The sequence below is a fragment of the Pipistrellus hanaki genome (assembly GCF_964339955.1).
Source record: "Pipistrellus hanaki genome assembly, chromosome: 1".
NCBI classification, from domain to species: domain Eukaryota; kingdom Metazoa; phylum Chordata; class Mammalia; order Chiroptera; family Vespertilionidae; genus Pipistrellus; species Pipistrellus hanaki.
In genome coordinates this window covers 148,530,289-148,550,964 of record NC_140503.1, presented here as the reverse complement: position 1 = coordinate 148,550,964, position 20,676 = coordinate 148,530,289, and the positions used below count along the sequence as shown (strand labels likewise).

General features: G+C 39.9%; 3 protein-coding genes across 5 annotated transcripts in view; all 3 read right to left on the bottom strand.

The window, feature by feature from the left end:
• Positions 1-20,676, bottom strand: part of LOC311628140 (uncharacterized protein C4orf54) — a 336,764-nt gene that overhangs the window by 157,115 nt on the left and 158,973 nt on the right. The window lies entirely within an intron of this gene.
• The window catches only part of TRMT10A (tRNA methyltransferase 10A), a 250,251-nt gene that overhangs the window by 157,115 nt on the left and 72,460 nt on the right, over positions 1-20,676 (bottom strand). The gene's annotated exons all lie outside the window — the stretch shown is intronic.
• ADH7 (alcohol dehydrogenase 7 (class IV), mu or sigma polypeptide) lies at positions 9-19,901 on the bottom strand. Its single transcript, XM_084895337.1, has 9 exons — positions 19,773-19,901; positions 14,327-14,428; positions 11,341-11,479; positions 11,066-11,153; positions 10,754-10,970; positions 7,788-8,048; positions 6,220-6,355; positions 3,525-3,663; positions 9-1,272 (listed from the first exon to the last, which is right to left on the bottom strand). Exons 1-9 carry the CDS (start codon positions 19,788-19,790, stop codon positions 1,248-1,250), a joined length of 1,125 nt encoding a protein of 374 aa, XP_084751463.1. The 5' UTR covers positions 19,791-19,901; the 3' UTR covers positions 9-1,247.

The window sequence follows — 20,676 nt, the reverse complement described above, 5'->3', positions numbered from 1 at the left end:
CCCTTGCTGGTCTGCTGGTCCCCAACTGTCCCCCTTACTGGCCTGCTTGCCCCCAACTGCTCCACCTGTTGACCTGATTGCTCCCAACTGACCCCTTGAAGGCCTGCTTCCTCCAAAAGCCCCTCTTGCTAGCCTGATTGCCTCCAACTGCTCCCCTGCTGGCCTGATCGCCCCCTAACTGTGTCCCCCTCCGGCCTCCTTACCCCCACCTGCCACCCACTCCCAGGGCTTGCTTACCCCCAACTGCCTCCCCACCAACATGATCGCCCCTAACAGCCCCAGCCAGCCTGATGGCCCCTAACTGCCCCCACTGCTGGTCTTCTCACCCCCAACTGCCCTCCCCTGCTGGTCTGATCACTCCAAATGGCCTCTGACTCAGTCCTGCCACATGACTTTGTCCAAAAGGACATCCGTAAAGTCTCCCGGTCTAATTAGCATATTACCCTCTTATTAGTATAGATGAAATTGCCAGTTCTGTTGTACCAAACTGAAAATATATTTTTGTTAAAAGGAGTCATTGCTACGTAAACAGGCATTAAATGACTTATAATTCCACTTTATTAGACCAAACATTAAAATATATATTACAATTTGATTCTAACAGCATTTTGATATTTAAGTAGTATTATAAAAGTATGTATTCTGAAATATTTATATAGACTGGCAAATAGTTTCATGTGTACTGGTAGTATGATTTCTCAGATTCACCTAGTTATTTAATGATGATTCATAAAGTTAATCATGAAAGAACTTCCCTAGTCCTTTCCTAATCTAATCAATTTGTGCCATGCAAAAAATTGATTTTAAAACCAAATTCAGGTTAATTCATAACTATTTTTAAAATTTACATTAAAATCAAAGAAGGAATGTTTGTAATATGTTAAAAACTATCCACAAATTGCGAATTACTTTAGGAAATACATATGTTATCTTTTCATGCTAAATCTGCTCTAAGGGGTAGCATTTAGTTAAAACTCTTTTTAAAAAAATCTATATTACAATTTAAAAATGCAAATATGCTTTTTCAAAATATATTATTACAGCCTTGGAAAATGAAAAATTTAAATGTAATATTATTAACCCCTCCCCCTGCTAATTCCCAGGTGCTCATCAGTCTCTTAATATGTATTTCATAAGGATTGGGTGTCTTCACCAAGTCCTCAGCTGTCTGCAGCAGACCCACGACTCACAGAGGGAAGAGTAGAAGGGAAGCCAGGTCTCCATCACACAACACAGACTCCTGCCACTTAGAATGTCAGGACAGTTCGGATGCTGAAATGCAAAATGATAATCTTTAGTGATCTGTGCCCATACCTTCCAAACGAGAACAGTTTAAGAAATTACCCTTCCTATCTGTTATAGCTAAACTGTTGTTGAAAATCGTTTCAGGTCTGAGGTCCACACCAGTGAACTTTCCTTCTCGAGGGTCACTGGCAAGCACATCTACAGCAGGCTGACAGGGACAGGGGCTTACTGGCTGAAGAGAAGGCATGAAGAAGTCTACGAAGGGGAGCAGGAAAGGTGATGCATGGTGCTTAGACTCCTGGACGCCTGGAGACCTACTCCCTCACTTTATCCCACAGCCTGGCACTGAGGGTAGAGCAGGTGCTAAGTTCTTAGCTGTGGAATGACCACATACATTAGTACATGAAGAGCAAAGGCTTTCAAAACCATGCAAAGGCATTGACATTTTAGGCAACTTGAGTTTTAGCAGCTTAGTGAAGGCCTGACCACTTTGGTAAAATACAGGAATGCAGGAGACCTGTTTCCATGCTACTGTGTTAACACGCCCAGGAGAGAGATGGCTGGACTGAACTAGGTAATGCTCTGGGCAATGAGAGGGAGGGGAGATGGAGGAGACCCTGGGGTTGCATCCCTGGGCTCAGCATCTGTTTGCATGTGGTGGGCAACGTGAAGGAGAAGTCCAAGGTGATGTTCCACTGCTGGTCTGTGAAAGCAGGAAGGAGGCATTGCTTGCTGAGGTCAGAGGTACTGGTGGGAGAATGACTTGGGGTGAAGTTAACGCAAGTGGGACACAAGTGTGGCCATGCAGGAAGTAGATGGAAATGAAGAACTTGGGTTTATGAAGCTCCACTTGTGATATTGGAAGCAAAATCCCTGAGAGAAGAATGTATGTTTCCAACTGGCCATGTGAAGCTACTTGTTTGCCTTAACTGAGTGAAGGTTATTCTGGCCGTTTAATCCATTGTTTCCTTGCTTAAAAGCAGTTTGAATATGTGTTCATAATACAGTGACCTGGAATCTAGACGAGATGGAGAGATACCAGATAACATTGGAAAAGCACTCAAGGAAGGAGAAACTTAGTGGAATCTGGATCTCAGGTTAATGAACAGTTTCTGCTGCTAATGAAACCCACGTCCTTGGAACACAGTGGCTGTTCAATGAGGATGTAGAGACCCAGTGAGTGAAATGTCAATCATCTTGGAGACAGGCTCTCTGATGGCTGTTCTAAGCTTCCATGAGCAGACATGGCGGTGACGTTGGTGTGAATTTTTCTATTCTACCTCTCCCCTTGTCCAACCCTCAGAAATAACAACAATAGTGACAAGAACACCCATGGCCAGGTGTCTCGGTTGGAGAGTCGTCCTGTACACCACAAGGTTGTGGGTTTGATCCCCAGATTGGGACATGTACAGGAGGCAGCTGATCAATGATTCTCTCTCTCTTCCTCTCTGAAATCAATAAAAATATTTTTAAGATCTATGAAAACATATCCTTGGGTGAGTATTAAAAGGAAGACCAGGTTTTCCTGGAGCCTGCCAGATCTGTGGGAGGAATTCGGGGCGCAGTGAGAAGAGCACTGGCTTTGCACTGAGTTTGCATCCTGGTGCTGCCCCCACAAGGTCTGGAAGTTATTTGCATCTCACAACTTTAGTTTGTTCAACTGAAGATTGCTATCATATCTCACCTATAAGTATCTGAAGAAAGCACATTTGGAAAAGCACTTTGAAAAGTGTAATGAAAATGTAGCATTTCTTGAACAACCTAGCATCTTTATGATGAAAGAAAAATAGCCAACATGGAACCAATCTGGTGTAGAAAAACCAAAGCCCAGAGGTTTTTTAAAAAAAAGTGGTTAATACAGGCCTAGCTGGTTTGGCTCAATGGATAGAGTGTCAACCTGCGAACCGAAGGGTGCCAAGTTCGATTCTGGCCAAGGGCACATGCCTGGGTTGCGGGCTCAGTCCCCAGTAGGGGGCGTGCAGGGGGCAGCCAATCAATGATTCTCTCTCATCATTGATGTTTCTATCTCTCCCTCCCTCTTTCTTCTCTAAAATCAATAAAATATATATATTTTTAAATTGGTTAATATAGGACAGTGATATACTAAGTCTATGAAAAAGTAATCAGCTATATCAATCTTATTAGTTTAAAATATCAGAAATAAAATATGAAAGAAACTGGTATATTTATAAATATTGAATTTTTAAAGGTAGCCTGTGGAATAAAGTTGAGATCACCATAAAAAACAAACAAACAAACAAACAATCAAAAATGAGTACCTTTTCCCTGAGTAGAGCAGTTCGAATCCTTCTTGGATATTTTTAAAAGGTAAAACATGGGTTATCAACTGGTCCAGGTCAAATTTCTTTGCCAGGAAATCATTCACTATTTTTGGAACATCATCTCTGCTTTTCCAACCTGTAAATAAGCACATATTTTCTTTTTAGACTTTACTAAATAATGTTTATATTTTATTATATTTGTATTTTGTCTCTTCTGCATTTTTACCTTTTCCCCATATTGAACTATTCTCAACTGCATACTAATAAGCTATTCTCTCAAAGGCGAACCCCCTTACCCCCATAAAAACCTTTCATTACCCCAAATCTACTTCTAGCTGCCCAATATCTCTGTTCCTTTTATAGAAAATAATTTTTACTTTACAGAAAAATGCATCTCTAGTTCATTGTTTCCAGTTCAACTTTGTATTCTGCCACTATCTCTTGAGCCCATTCAGCTCTCTGCTCTTCACCTCTTGTTGAAGTCACCCTGACACACACAATGTTCAATGTGAGGAAAGCTTATTCTCTTTCCACAGCATCAATTGGGGCACAAACATGGGAGGCTGCATTGTACAAAGGCAGTTCTTTAGAGCTGGCTCCTTAGGGGAAATAAGACGTGAACTGATGAACAAACAATAAGAGATATTGACTTTGACTATTTGTGACATGTAAAGAGATTACAGATTATACAGAAATATTAGAAGTAAAATTCAATCATTCAGTAAATATCTATTGGGTATACACTAGTACCAGGCACCAGGCTGGGAATATAAAGCAAAACATATCAGGCTCCTTCTCCCAAGAAGCATGGGAATCCTTTCATTTTACTGCAGAGAGACTGACCTTAAACAAGCAAATGCAAAGGAGGTCATCCAGTGACAGCAGGGGGAGAAAGACAGAGTAAGGGCTGTAGGCAGTGCTAGAGGGACAGACAAGGTGGGAGCAGGAGTGAGTGCTATTTTTATAAAGCTCAGGGAAGGCCTGTCTGTGAACGTGACATTCATACAAAACATAAGGGAAATGAGCTAGGGAGCAATTCGGGAAAGAGTATTTCAGGGAGAGGGCAGAATAGATGCAAAGGCATTGAGGAGTGTTGGCAAGTGAGAACAGCGTGGAGGCCAGTGGCTGGAGCAGAGTGAGAACGGAATAGTAGCAGCTGGGAGCAGGGGGCCAGGTCACAGGGCACCTTCTGGCCATTGCATGTTTGGGGATTTTATTCTGAGCGAGAAAAGAAGCCGTTAGAGCAGCTTCGTTAGTAAACTAATTACTAAAATTCTGTGGTACCCCAAAACAGACATCATATTTTTTCCCAATCTGACAAGAAATAAGCATAATTTTTATCAACTTGCAAAAAAAAAATTATAATTACCTACTCTTTTTGCTCCAAAGTGACTTTTTGAAAAAAAAAAAAAATTAGGTGCCTATACTTGTTTGTAAGCATTTCTGGTACCAAGAATTAACCAATTTGATGCAATCTTATATGACATAACCAATAAGATGCAACTTTATTACACAGTCACATTATGGTTGCTCTATGGGGAATGTCTTATTAAGACAAGAGCAGGGGGACCATTTAGCAATGCTGAAAGTTGCTGATGGTGGCTTGGACAAGTGATGCTGAGAAATGGTCAGGCCCTGGGGTACTCTTCGAAGATAGTGTCAAGAGAATTTGCTGAGATATTCAATGCATGAGATAAAGAGTGTAATGCATGAGATAAAGAGTGCATTCCTGCCTGATTGACAGGAATTATGGAGAGATCACTTACTGAGATGGGAAGGCTGTGGGAGGAGTATGTTGGGGGATAGGGCAGAGATGGTAGCATCAGGGGTGGTTTTTATGGTAGGTTAAGTTTGCATGTCTATCAAATATCCAAATGGGTATGTTAGGTAGGCACTGTAGTTCAAGTAGAGGTCTAGGCTGAGATATAAACTTAAAGCCATGAGACCAGAGATTACCTTGGAAGGACATGGAAATAAGGAAAGGATCTGAGGACTGACACCAAAGTTGGAGATGTGAGGTTGTGGAGGCTCCAGCAAATATTCCTAGAAGGAATGACCACTGGGGTAGGAGGAGAAGAAACAGAATAATAACAGCAAACAAAGTAATATCTAGGAGCCAAGTGAACAGAGTGTTTGAGAAAAAGAGGGACATCAGCTTTATCAAATCCTGCTGATAGTTTATATGCAACCAGGAGTGAGAATTTACCTTTGTCTCTGCCAGTCATTTTGGTGTGAATCTCAATTGTCCTAATAAAATGAAGCAATCCATATTTGTTCGTTTATTTTGGCTTTGGGTTCAGAATTGTTTTGCTGATGCAATTGTGGACTGAACAAATTCTATTTTTTCATACATGTTCAATGTATATATTGAGAATAATGGATACAATCAGCACTTCCAATCCAATAAAAACATTCCCATAGAAAGATTGCTGGTGCCTCTCATTGAAGCCTTTGAGGAACTTGATTTGAAAATGTTAATATTAAAAATGTGCCCAACAATACTAGCTTTAAATCAAGGTGAGAAGTGTGCTTTGTTTTGTATCTTTGCTGTCACAGTCTCACGTTAGGTCACTTCATACCCATCCTTGGAACAAAGACCTTTGAGGGAGATAGGATGAGAGAATAGGCTTCCCTCACTTAACAAAGGAACTGAACTCAAGTCCTCCTGAGCCAGAGGCTCCACCATCCTTACCTCCAAAAACGCATCCCTTCCATGTGCGTCCAGTGAAGAGCAGCATAGGGTCGTAGGTGAGCATCTTGGCTGATGGAGGAGCACCTACCACCACGCTGGTCCCATAGTTCATGTGGCAGGATGCGAGGGCATCAACCTAAGTTTAAAATGAAGAAGGCTATTGGTTCCTTATGTTTCATAGTATCTTATGGGCTCATAGGTGCCCTATATTCTCTCACAGTTCTAGTAGGTAGTTCAAATTCCCAAGTCATGACAGTAAATTAGGCCCACGTGACTTTTGTGTTTTTTTGTGTGTGTGTTTAAAAATTCTCAAGACAGCTCTGGTCTTAATTTCGTCTTTCATACATTTGCCCTTTAAGGCAGGAAACAGAAATTACTGTGATCAGTGTTCATGGCATTTTCAGTGTGTCATGATCAAAGAGCAGTGGGAAATTCCTTCCATATTTTCAGACTAATATCACCATTTCAGATAAGCCTTGGGAAATCATTTGAACTAAATGAAATCGAGTTAATGATACTAAAATCAATTACCTTTGTTTTTTAAATTTAGTGTCAAAGTAAATAAAATACTAAAATGTGAGATAAAGAAGTGGTGTTATTTTTGTGTGGCATCTCTGAAATTAACTCCACATTTTCTGGTAGTTCACCCATCAGGTTTTTCATTAATAGTTTTTTGAATAGATGCTAGCTTGTAGCAATGGTTGTTGGCATTTTTCAGAGATCAGTGTTGATAAATGTACCATCTGGAAATCAACAGGCCCTAACAGTATGTCCAATAGTCCATGTTGCCTCTGCAAACGTATAATCTAAAATGATATTTGTTATTATGGGATAATTCTAAGTGCCCTAGGAAAAGAATGTGATAACAATGGCAAATTAAAGACGGGTCACAAATTACCAACATTTTAAAGTGAATTAAATGTAGTATACAATCATGAACAAGATTGGCTTTGTCTTATATTTTTGACTCTCCTCAGCCTACCCAAGCTGGGGCTTCGTTAGCCAGAAGCTCTGCACATGTTTATTCATGGAGGGCTGGTGGCTGCTGGCTGCCACAATGGAGCCATGTTTGAGAAAGTTGAAGGATTCTATTTTAAGAAGACTCATATAGGAGAAAACTAATCTCAGGTGTAAGAGTGAGAGTTGGATACATCACAGATTTGGGGAAGAGACTGACAAATTTGGAAAAGTCCATTTCACCCCTGGATCTCCTCATCCCTCTTCAGGAAGTCACTTTGAGCTATTTGGCTTGCTGAAGTATAAGCCATGGGCTTGCCTTTGCCAATACATTTTCATGTGCAAACAAGGAAGAGAACATAGAAATTTGTTTAGATGGTTGACTACCTTGCACTCTGGTTACATGAGAGTGGTGTGATGTGATACTTAACTTTAGTCACGAGGACCTGCTTATAAGCTTTTGGCTTTTAAGCAAGGTTGTTTCACATTACCAGCTTTTGCCTAATAAGTATTTCAATAGTTGTTTGCTAATAAAGCCATATAAAATGACTTTTACCTTTTATAATCAAATAGCTCACATATTGTGTGGTTCCCCTAATCTTGGCTCTTACCATTGTGTCAAGACGCCCAATGACTTCAAAACTGTAACCCACAGTGTTGCCTGTCATTTCTGACAGCACCTCACTGATGGGCTTGGTAGAGTCCTTGGGGCTGATGCAGTCGGTGGCTCCTACAGCCTTTGCCTTTGCAAATTTGTCTTTGTTGAGGTCAATTCCAATGATCCTGGATGCACCAGCGGACTTACAGCCCATGATGACTGAAAGACCAACTCCTCCCAGGCCAAAGACAGCACAAGTGGAACCAGGGGTGACCTGTGGAGAGAAAGGTTCATACAAGTGTTAGAGGTAGGATAAAAGAAGTTAAATCTGTACAGTATTTCCAATATTAGGAACACAAAATTCAGAGGCTGTTAGAATTGGATCACTTATTCTGTTGGTAATTCCACAAAGAGGACTAGAAACAGAAGGTCTGAAAACAGAAAAGGAACAAAAACAGTATTTGCCAAATAAATAAAAATCCTTTATAAAAGGGTACATCATATAAAAGGCCTTTGTTATGGGAGTTTTTAATGTCACCTAATCTCACAGCAGGATTAAATAAGCACTAAGTTCTTTGGTATCTCTTTTCCACAAAGCTGTACTAAATCTGTTTAAGATTTTGGTCTGACTAGCATTTACTTAATAACCATAACTCTGAGTCATTTTAAAATAAATTGTGTGGGATTTTTATCAAAGTCAAATCTCCATGTTTCTTTTTAAAGAATATATATTTTTATTAATTTCAGAGAGAAAAGGAAAGGGAGAGAGGGAGAAGTATCAATAATGTGAGGGAATCATTGATCAGTTGCTTCTTGCATGCCCCCTACTGGGGATCAAGCCCACAACCCAGGCATGTAACCTTGAGTGGGACTGAACCCAGTACCCTTCAGTCTGCAGGTAGATGCTTTGTCCACTGAGCTAAGCCTGCTAAGGCACCAAACTTCCTTGTTTCAATATATGATCTATGTGATGTTGTTCTGGGTAGAGGGAACCATCTGAAATTAGCAGAAATGAAGGCTCTGATCAAGTTAAAGATTCAGAGGCAGGTAAGAGGAGGTTCAAGAAACTATCACTCTGCAGATGGGTGACTGGGTCCTAGGGAGAATTGCTTAGAGGTGCAGCTCCTTAGTGATTAAAAATATCACCCTCATAGCCACCATAGTCTAACGCTCACTAGAGATTAAATAAGGAAGTCCTAGAGTGCATAAAGGAGACTCGTTCCATACCTTTCTGGAGCTTATCATCCAATACTATAAGCATCACTAAAGATATGAGACTTTGAGATTTGGGACAGACACTATTAATGAAGCAGCCATGTTCCCTTGAATAATGGAAGAAGTTTCTCTTAGTTGAAGTAGACAGAAAAACAAGACGTTCTCTGAGCAAGAGTGATAAGAACCAACTACATGAGCATTCCGGAGACGAGTGTTCCAGACAATCAGAATAGCATGTGTAAATGCCCGCATACAGGAACAGCTCAGCAGGCGTCAGGATACTAACAAAGGCAGGTGTGGCTGGCTCACAGTGGATGAGATGAGATTGTTCCAAGTATGAAAATTACTGAAGGGTTTTGCGGCAAAACTAATGTGTTCCAATTTATGTTTTATGAAATTATTCCAGCTTATAAATAGATATTTTTTTAAGATGGTCAAGAAGAGTCATGAAGACAACAGAAGGGAGGCCATTGCATTTGTCCAGTCAAAAATAATGATGATAATCCCTTGAAGAAAATGGAGATATTTAAAATATGCCTTGTATGTAAAGTAAACAGGACTTGCTGTTGGATTTCATTTAAGGTGGTAGAGAGGGAAGATAATGAATGAAGAAAATTGAAGTGGGCCAAATATGTTTGAGGGGCAGGAAGTAAAAAAATTAAGAATTCCATTGTATATCTATTCCGTTTGAAATACTTGTGAGGAATCCCAATGGAGATGTCCAGTAGGGAGTTGGAAAAAAAGAATTTGGAGAGAGTTTAAGTTATAGATTTGGACTCAACTAACATATATAGTTTTTCAAAAGACTTTGGAGTTGATAGCATACAACTATCATGGGAATTGCTTGGATTGTTTGTGGCATGGTTGTCCTATTACAAATTATCACATGTTATTCTACTTATTTCTTGTACTCATAAGAGTAAAATAAATTTAGTCCAAATAAGCTCTCTTAAAAACTTATTCACATACCAAAAATAAAACAAAAGAAAAAAAGAACCCAATAAGCCAGAATTTTATTTTTGTTGTTGTTCTAGGAAAAAAAAAATCCCACACAAAAACCTCACTCATGTTTTCATCTTATATACCAGCTATTATGGATTGAATTATGTTCCCTCCAAATTCATATGTTAAAGTCATATTCCCAGTTTTTCAGAATGTGATCTTATTTGGAGAGAGGGTCTTTGCAGAGGTAGCCAAGCTAAAGCCAGCTCATTAGGGTGGGCCCTGATCCAATATGTCTTGTATCCTTCTGAAAAGAGGACATTTGGACACAAAGATGGGCATAGCTGAAAGGTGATGGGAAGAGATACATTGAGAGACTGCCAAGGAGAGCTGCCTGGGACAAATGCCCCACTCACAGCCCTCAGAGAAAAGCAGTCCTGCCAGCACCTTGGTTCTGGTCTCCAGAATGTGAGTTTAGGAGACCCAGTCAGTGGTAATTTGTTGTGATAGCCCTAGCACACTAACAAACCAGCATTGGTACCTGTTTTGTGAAGGATCAAGGATGTGTTTCCGAATCTGAATTTTAAAATTTAGAAATAAACCTGAAGGAAACGTTGAGGAAACATAATTAAATCTAGATATTTTATTTTCATTTGTTTAGAAGTAAATGTCAAATCTGAATTTTTCATTTTTCCTCCAGTTGATTTGGCATTGTGTAGAAACGGCCCGTATATAATATGCTTTCAAAAGTCTTTAGGATTCTAAGAAAATCATTAAAAAAAAAAAAAAAAAAGGAAGAAACTAGTCCATCCGGCTTCTTACCTTGGCAGTTTTAATAGCAGCTCCATAGCCCGTGGAAAACCCACATCCAATTAAACAGACTTTCTCAGGAGGAGCTGCATCATCAATCTTAGCCACGGAGAATTCATTTACCACTGTGTACTCAGTAAACGTACTGGTGTTAAAGAAGTGGTAGACTGGTTTGCCCTTGCATGAAAATCTGGTAGTGCCATCATCTAGTACTCCACGGCCGGTAATGCTATACATCAAATACACAGGTTAATTAATTCAATGCAAAATTTAACACAGGGACAATTTGAAATGGCATTAAGAGTAAAAATGTCCAAAACCTACTCGCTCTTAACACAAAGGTTTCCTTCTGGGTTGAGGCAAATATCGCATTCTCTACACTGAGCCAGAAAGAGGGGGATGACTTTGTCACCTAGAGGAAAAACATCATGATTTAAGATGTTGGTCATTAACATTAAAATGTCATCCATTCTCCCTGTATTATTTTATCCTCTTAAATTATGTCAAGGCTCTCTCTGCTAATCCCTAGTTGTGCTGTTTTTTTTGCTAGGATAATCAGACCCTACTTATCTCAAACTTGTGACGTGTTATCTGCACACCTGGTTTCACTGAAGTGACTCCTTCTCCAATGCTCTCCACAATCCCAGTTGCTTCATGTCCCACAATCACTGGAAACTTGGACACCATCAGTCCTTTAATCACATGGTCATCTGTGCGACAGATTCCTGTGGCCAAAATCTGTGCTCAAAGATAAGAACATTGCACCAATCAGCACACTGGTCACTTCACAGTTGGGAGGACGTCTAATTCAATCTTGAAAAGATTATAATTGTTGATTCAGTTTGATTGCCTAATATAATAGTGTTAACTCATAGAAGATTCTGAGCTTTATACCAACCATCAGACATAATCCCACTCACCAAGGGATTGATTTACAATATTGCTGTCTCTGGCCCTACTTTGAATCTCAATATCTACCTTTAACAAATTGGTGCTCTTGTAAGATATGCAGATGTTACCATGTGGCCAGTACAAAAGTAGATTCTGTCAGGCCCTCTTAGGACCCTTTTAAAAATATATATTTTTTATTGATTTTTTACAGAGAGGAAGGGAGAGAGATAGAGAGCTAGAAATGTCGATGATTGAGAAACATCGACCAGCTGCCTCTTGCACACCCCCTACCAGGATGTGCCTGCAACCAATGTACATGCCCTTGACCAGAATCAAACCTGGGACCTTTCATTCCGCAGACTGAAGCTCTACCGCTGAGCCAAACTGGTTTCGGCAGGGACCCTCTTAATGAAAGGTGATGGGAATAGCGTGCATGAAGGTAAGTGAGGAGCAAAATCTTACTACAGTGCACAAGTCACAGAAGATCAAAGAAAGATGGGCAGCAACATCTACTCAATAACCTGATGTCCAAACAATGCTTAGGCTATGTCCAAAGGTACAGGGGACACTCCAGGAAGCTGTGCTTTCTCCACACAAGTAAATTTATCATTCTTTGGGAAAAGAAATCTCAATATTATCTGACTTCCAAAAAAATTTTTAAAAAATATATTTTATTGATTTTTTACAGAGAGAAAGAGAGAGGGATAGAGAACTAGAAACATCGATGAGAGAGAATCATCGATCAGCTGCCTCCTGCACACCCCCCACTGGGGATGTGCCCGCAACCAAGGTTCATGCCCTTGACCGGAATCAAACCTGGGAACTTTCCGTCTTCAGGCCGATGCTCTATCCACTGAGCCAAACTGGTTTCGGCTGACTTCCAAAAATTTTAAAAGAATCATTAGTCATGATTACGAACCAAAATCAAAATCATATCCCTCCTGAACAGAGATGCCAAAAATCCTCAACAAAATTCTAGCAAATCAGATTCAGCAGTACATCAGGAAGATCATACACCATGACCAAGCAGGGTTTATCCCAGGGATGCAAAGATGGTACAATATCCACATTTAAATAAACGTGATACATCACATAAACAAATTGGGAGATAAAAATCACATAGTCATATCAATTGATGCAGAATAACATTTGACAAAATCCAACACCCTTTCTTGATAACAATTCTCAGCAAGGTGGGAATAAAAGGATCATACCTCAACATAATAAAAGATATATACCGGTATGACAAACCCACAGCCAACATCACACTCAATGGACAAAAACTAAAACCATTTCCCCTAAAAACAGGAACAAGACAGGGATGCCCTTTCTTACCAGTCCTGTTCGACATAGTACTGGAAGTACTAGCCATTGCTATCAGACAAGAAGAAAAAATAAAAGGAATCCAAATTGGAAAACAAGAAGTAAAACTGTTCTTATTTGCAGATGACATGATATTCTACATAGAAAAACCCTAAAGACTCCATCAAAAAATTATTAGACTTAATAAATGAATTCAGCAAGGTAGCAGGATACAAAATTAATGCCAAGAAATCTATGGCATTTCTATACACCAATAGTGAACTTACAGAGAGACTAAAAAATCAATCCCATTTATCATCGTACCAAAAAAAAAAAAAAAAATTAAGATACCTAAGAATAAACTTAACTAAAGAGGAAAAAGACCTGTATGCAAAAAACTATAGGACACTGGAAAAAGAGATAGAGGAAGATATAAACAGATGGAAGAACATACAGTATTTAGGGATTGGTAGAATCAACATCATCAAAATGTCCATATTACCCAAAGCAATCTATAAAAGTTTCCTCAAAAAACTAAAAATGGATCTCCCATTTGACCCAGTAATACCACTTCTAGGAATATATCTCAAGAAACTAGAAACATCAATCTTAAAGGATATATGCACCCCTATGTTCACAGCAGCACAATTCACCATAGCTAAGATTTGGAAACAGCCTAAGTGCCCATCAACAGATGAGTGGATTAAAAAACTGTGGTATATCTACACAACGGGATACTATGATGTGCTAAAAAAGAAGGAATTCCTACCATTTGCAACAACATAGATGAAACTGGAGAACATTATGCTAAGTGAAATAAGCCAGTCAGAGAAAGATAAATATCACATGATCTCACTCATCTATGGAAAATAATGAACACTATAAACTAATGATCAAAAACTGATCCAGAGACAGGAAAGCATAGATCAGACTGTCAAACCTCAGAGGGAAGGTAGGGGAGGATGGGAAAAGGGGGATAGATCAACCAAAGGATTGTATGCATACATATAAGCTAACCAGTGGACACAGACAACAGGGGAGTGAGGGCATGAATGGGGGGTAGGGGTTGGGAAAGAAATGGGGGGATGAGGACAAATATGTAATACCTTAACCAATAAAGAAATCAAAATGCAAAACAATAAATCATGTCAATAAAAATTCAACAAATAAAAGTTTTAATAGAGCAGATTAGTAGTGCTGTTTTTAATAAATAATTGGCATTAATTTCATAACCAGCATGACAAGACTCTTAACAATAAATAAGATCCACTAAGAAAATTAATGTATAAAATTTGAGAAACACCTCTTTATTCAAGAATACAACTTCAAATAACGATATACTTAAGATAGTTGGGATAGCATTTTAGGCTTATGTATTTTAAGGCTCTTTACCTTAATACGAACTTCTTTAGCCTTTGGTGGGGCAACTTCTATTTCCTCAATGGAAAAAGGCTTATTTGGTCCCCATAACACGGCTGCTTTGCATTTAATAACCTAAGAAATTGGTGAGAATAACAATGGGTCTTAATTATGTCTATACATATACATATTTCACAATAAGTAAAAGAATAAATAAATAAATAAATAAATAAATATTTTATTTAACATTCTAATTTGACCAGGATTATTTTCATTGAAACTAGAATTATAAATCTTAAAGATCATCCTGCGTGCTTTGATATATGAGAAATGTAGTGTGAATGATTGATCCATAGTCACATGACAAGCAGGGCTGGACCAGACCTGAGCTATAGCCTTTTCAGACTTTTTTATGCTTTTTAGTGAAACATAATATTTGTATCACTGTCATCTTTGTATCACTTATCCACAAGGGCAAATTTATGAAACAGATAATAATGCTGCTGATTTTTCTGTAAGAATTTAAGCTAGTATTTAACTGCTGTATAATCATGTAGCAATGGGGAGGAAATTAGAAAATTAGCACGGTTAAAGATGCAGGGAACCACAAACGTTCTAAGTATCACAGAATGAGTTCCTGGGTGACTCACTCTGCCAATTTGCATCTCTGTGTTCCTTTTCTGTACCCAGCCCAGTTTTTACATCTAATTGGGTCTTAAATGCTTAAAGCAGAAAATTCTAAAAGTAAACATTTGTGATGCATCCAGTGCTTACTCAAATTTATAAGAAGAGCATGAAGAGATACATCCATTCCTACTACTGCTGCCCTCCCACATACCATATTCATATCCAGGTATACATGAAAAGGAGGACATAGGGAGGAAAATACAAGTTAATATATATAATGCAGTAATTGTTCTCCTTAGTTATAAAAAGGTTTTTATGTTTATAAAAATAATAAAATATTCTATTTTAAGTCCATAATAACTTCTTTAAAAAAACATATTTTATTGATTTTTTTTTTTTTAGAGAGAGGAAGGGAGAGAGATAGAGAGTTAGAAAGAAATATCAGCTGCTTCCCACACACCTTCTACTGGGGATGTGCCTGCAACCAAGGTACATGCCCTTGACTGGAACCAAACCTAGGACCTTTCAGTCCACAGGTCAACACTCTATCCACTGAGCCAAAGCAGTTAGGGCATATAATAACTCTTTATTTGATGAAAATACCCAGTATGCTAGAAGGAGAGGCAAAATGAGCACTTCATTATTAAAAAATAATTTGTAAGTGCACATCAGGATACTAAAATTTTTTCCTTGTAGATAGTAACATTTAAAAAAAATGTTTTCATTTATTTTTAGAGAGAGAGGAAGAGGGATAGAGATAGAAACATTGATGAGAGAGGAACATTATTGATTGGCTGTCTCCAGCATGCCCCCTTCTGGGGATTGAGTCCACAACCTGGGCATGTGCCCTGACCAGGAATCAAACCCATGACCTCTTGGTTCGTGGATCAATGCTCAACCACTGAGTTACACTGGCCAAGCATAGATGTTAACATTTTATTTTTTTGGCAACTGTATTGAGATATCTTTGACAAATAAAAATTGAATATATTTAAGGCATATAACTTGATATTATATGTATCATCACAATCAAGCTAAATAACTTATCCATCATCCTATCTAATAAAATAATATGCAAATTGACCATACCTCCGCTACACCCACCAGCCACACCAACCAGTCACACCCACCAGCCAATCAGAGGGCGTATGAAAATAAACCCAACCAAGATGGCTATAGCCACAGAGAGCAGGAGGGAGGCTTGGGTTTCCCTGGCAATGGAGGAAGCCAAGCTTTCCACCTGCCCTTGCCAGCCTAAGCCTCCATTCAAGGCTACAAAGTTTCAATTATAGAAGGTAAACAAATCTAAGCAGAAATGGTGGCAGCCATGGAGTAAGTAGGAGGCTTGGTTCCTCTCTAGGCTACAAAGTTTTAATTATAGAAGATACATAAATACCAGGGCCTCTACTTGGGTTGCAAAGGGGCATGGCCAGCCTGCAAACCACCACAGGCCCCTCACCCAGGCCACCCCACACCCCAAGGAAACCCCCACCCTGATCCGGGACACCCTGATCCGGGACACACTGATCCGGGACACCCTTCAGGGCAAAACAGCTGGTCCCCACCCATGCACCAGGCCTCTACCCTCTCTAACATCACTCCAACACACAAGATAGCTGTCCCCATGTGGTCAAAGATCCTGCCCCCATGTGGACACAAGATGGCCACCATAAGATGGCCAGCAGGAGAGGGTAGTTGGGAGGGACCAGGCCTGCAAGGGAGAGCAGTTGTGGGCAATCAGGCAAGCAGGAGAGGGCAGTTAGGGGGACCAGGCCTGCAGGGGAGGGCAGTTAGGGGAAATCAACACTATAAGGGAGGGCAGTTATGGGTGACCAGGCCGGCAGAGGAGGGAAGTTGGGGGGGGAGTGGCAGGGGAGTAGTTAGACATCAATCAGGCTGGCAGGGGAGTGGTTAGGGGGTGATCAGGCTGGCAGGCAGAAATGGTTGGAAAGCAGGCAGGTGAGCAGTTGGGAGCCAGCAGTCCTGGATTTTGAGAGGGATCCCAGATTGAAGAGGATGCAGGCTGGGCTGAGGGACACCCCCACCTCTGTGCATGAATTTCATGCACCAGGCCTCTAGTATCTAGATAGTTACTAAAGAGAGAGTGTGTGTATGTGTCTGTGTTCATGTTAAGAAAGTTTAAGACCTATCCTTTTAAAAAATTTCAAGTATTTAATGGAATATTGTTAACTATCATCACCACACTATACAATACATCTCCAGGTCTCGTTCATCTTGCATAACTAAAACTTTGTACGCTACTTAAGAGTATCTTGACCTTAGATACAGAGATTAGACTGGTGAACCCCAGAGAGCAGGGAGGTTGGGGAACTGGATGAAAGAGGTGAACGATTAAGTACAAATTTGTAGTTACAAAGCAGTCATAGGGATATATAGTGCAGCACAGGAAATACAGTCGGTAATGCTGTGATGACTGTGTATGACTGTGCCAGGTGGAGACTGGCAGTGTTGGGGGGAACACTTTGTGAAGTAGGGGATTGTCTGGCCACTGTGCTGTACACCTGAAACAAACATGGAATAATGTTGAATAACTGTAGTTAAAAAAAAAAAAGGAAGCATTAGATTCCTCATATGTCCCTGACTCCTTTCAAGCTGCTGCCCCAGTAAGTTAGAGTAAGTTCGCGCTCCAGCCCTTTAAGAGGAACACCTGGGACTGCCACAGCCTCTTTGTTATTTGGCCACAATCCCAGTTGGTTTTTACAGCCCAGAGTTATTGGAACTTCTCTTTCCAGCTCTGGAACCCTGGGCTGGGGCATGCTGTGGGGCTGAGACCCCTTTCTCTTCAAGGAGGCTTCCTCAGTAAAGATATCCCTCACAATTAAAAAGGTCACACGTGGGTGTTGGACCAGCCTGTTCCTCACCTCCGCCCCTCCTACCAATCTATGTGTGCTTTCTTCTTTAATTTTCTGGTTGTAGAACTAGTACACAACCAGATTTCAGGCAGCTCTGAATGGTTTTCTGTATTTTAGTTGTAATTTTGATGTGGTTGTGGGAGGCTGCGAGTACTGTGTTTACCTATGCCACTATCTTGGTTCTCTAGGGGATTATTGTTATGGGCCAGATTGTGTTACCTAACATTCATATGTTGAAGTCCTGATCCCCCCAGTACCTCAGAATGTCTCTGTAATTGGAAATGGAGTCTTTTAAGAGGTGATTAAGGTAAAATAAGGTTATTAGAGTGGGCCTTCATCCAATATGACAGTGTCTACATAAGGACACTGACATATGCAGAGAGAAGATCATGGAAAACAGAAAGAAGGTGGCTATTTACAAGACCAAGAGAGGGGCTCAGAGAAAGCCAACCTTGCTGACACCTTGATCTCAGACTTCTAGCTTGCACAACTGTGAGAAAATACATTTTTGCCGTGTAAGCCACCCAGTCTGTGGTACTTGCTATGGCAGTCCTAGCAAACTGAACATATATTAGTAGAGGCCTGATGTGTAAAATTCTTGCAAAGGGCTGGGCCCCCACAGCCTTGGGGCTGCCTCAGCCCTCACAGCCCAGGCTTTGTTCAGAAGGTCGACCAGATGGTTATTCTGCTGTTTGGCCATCCAGCTTTATTAACACATTACATTTTTATTAGTATAGATAATCAGGGGGAAAGTAATCCCCAATATAAAGAGAGCCTTGCTCTCATGAGCTACACTGAAGCACTGGAGCAACTTGGAACATACATAACCCCTATGCAAACCACACTATTACACAACCATCTCTGTCTCAAAATTATACAGCTTTTATGCTAAATTACCTTAAATTATACATTGTATTACTAATTATAATTAGGAAGTGCTGCCTTGAGCCTACTGCCTTGAGTTCTCCAGCATTGGAAATGTCCTAACAATAACTAGATATCCATTTTATAGGGGCGGCATAACTAGAACTTGGTAGTTACTAGCTTCTATAGTGCAAAATTAATTCCCCAATTTATTTAGTTTTGCTGGATTACTGAGCCAAATTAGAATGCTTTTATTCTACTTCAATTCAATTCCAGGATCAATGATTTCTAATTCTAACAGCTTATGGCCTCCTCATTGTCACGTTACCCAGACTTCAAAGATATCTTCATTTTTAGGAACTTTAAGTCAAGCTAAAGGCAAAGTTACTTAAATAAAAACAATAAAATAAATAAAACAAACAAAAGCCTCTAATGCTATAAACAGTTATCTATATTTTAAAGAATGGAACTGTACTGACCAATTTGCAAAATTTGAAAAATGCCAAAGCTATTTCTAAAGTTATTGTCAATTCAGATTTTTAAAGAAAAAATATACTTTACTATAGTGTATTCCTGTTTATAAGGATTTTTTAAAACTTATATTTTGATGAAACTACATCTTGAACAAATCTTAAAAGCATGATACTTTGATGTCTACTCTGCATTCCAGAATTATCATTTTCACATGGTTAACAGCAGAAAAACCTTTCCAACAGCTCCTGGTCTCCCACCCAACCAGAGCTGAATGCCGCATGTAAATGAGACTATGGAAAGTCTCTTCGTGGAAAAATTTACGCCGCCAAGAGCAAATGCCTAACTATCCTGAAATTAAATTATTAATAATGTCAGTATAAACCACTTTAAACAGTATAAACCACAGTAAAAACAGTGTAAACCATTTTTTCATTTTCCATCAATGTTTTATTAAGAAACCTCCCATATACTGTTTTATCTCACTTTTATTGGCAGATTGATATGCCCTGCCATGCCTCCTCCTAGGCATTTAATTCCTCAAGAAATATCCCAAATACTCAATTACTCTTAAGTATTCAAAGTTCTAAAAATCAACCCCACATTATTAGACCAAGATCATGAGGATGCAGAAACGTTCTTACTTTTCCAGCAGTGCTCATCCTGCTTTCTGCCTGGTTCTGTTTTTCAGTCAACAGACTCTTTCTCACTGATGCTTGACTCGCTCTGCTGTAAATAAGAGCATCTTGTACCCTTGGATAAATAGTCCCGTTCAAATCCGCCTTCAGCAATATGACTCACCAAGACTTTCCAATGGTTCAAGCAACCCCACCCTTTACACAGCAAGTTAGGAAAATAAATACAGTGACTTTTGAGCAAACCAACGGTAGGGATCTAACAAAGATAGAATAATCCAACCTATTAAGAAGGGCTGGAGGTATTGTTATCTGCCTTAGAGTTGGGGATTTAGACACGGGTCAGGTTAGCTGAGTTCAACACAATTCAATAAAAGCACATTCTGAGCTCCTGCAGCCACTCTGCCAGGTTTCAGGATGTGTGTGAATATTTGTATTTGTGCTCTACTTCATCCTGCAAAGACTTGATATAGTTTGTGTAAAGCCTCAATTAAACATAAATGACAATAGGGCCACAGAGATGTCATCAAATTAATAGAAGGTATAGGTTGGGAAGGAGAGTTGGGGGTCCATGGAACTTAGTGGTGGACAACAGTAGTTTCTAGGTGTTTGGGGGGTAGAAAGAAAAGTGAAGCTTGTTGCACCTAAATGTGGTCCAAATTACAATCTGGACCCAAATCTCCACTATACACAGAGCTGTCTCATCTGGTTGTATAGTTTGTGGGTGGCACACGGGTGCACTGTACAGGGCAGAAGCAAACAGAAACGCAGCCTGCACGCTGACTGTCAGAGGCCAAAGGGCTTCCACTTTCGTGGGTAAGTGCTTCACCTCCTGAAGCAGCTGTTGGACCACTTCACACCCCACTTCTTCATAGAAGATGCAATGACCCTGGAATCTCCTGAAGTTACAGAC

Bases quoted from the DNA above. Each gene is read 5' to 3' on its own strand.
- ADH7 (XM_084895337.1), bottom strand. The intron at 6,356-7,787 runs GTAAGAGCCAAG...TTTTAAACTTAG, and splicing joins TTGGGCGTCTTGACACAATG to GTTGATGCCCTCGCATCCTG. The intron at 3,664-6,219 runs GTAAGGATGGTG...GCTTATTTACAG, and splicing joins GAAGGGATGCGTTTTTGGAG to GTTGGAAAAGCAGAGATGAT.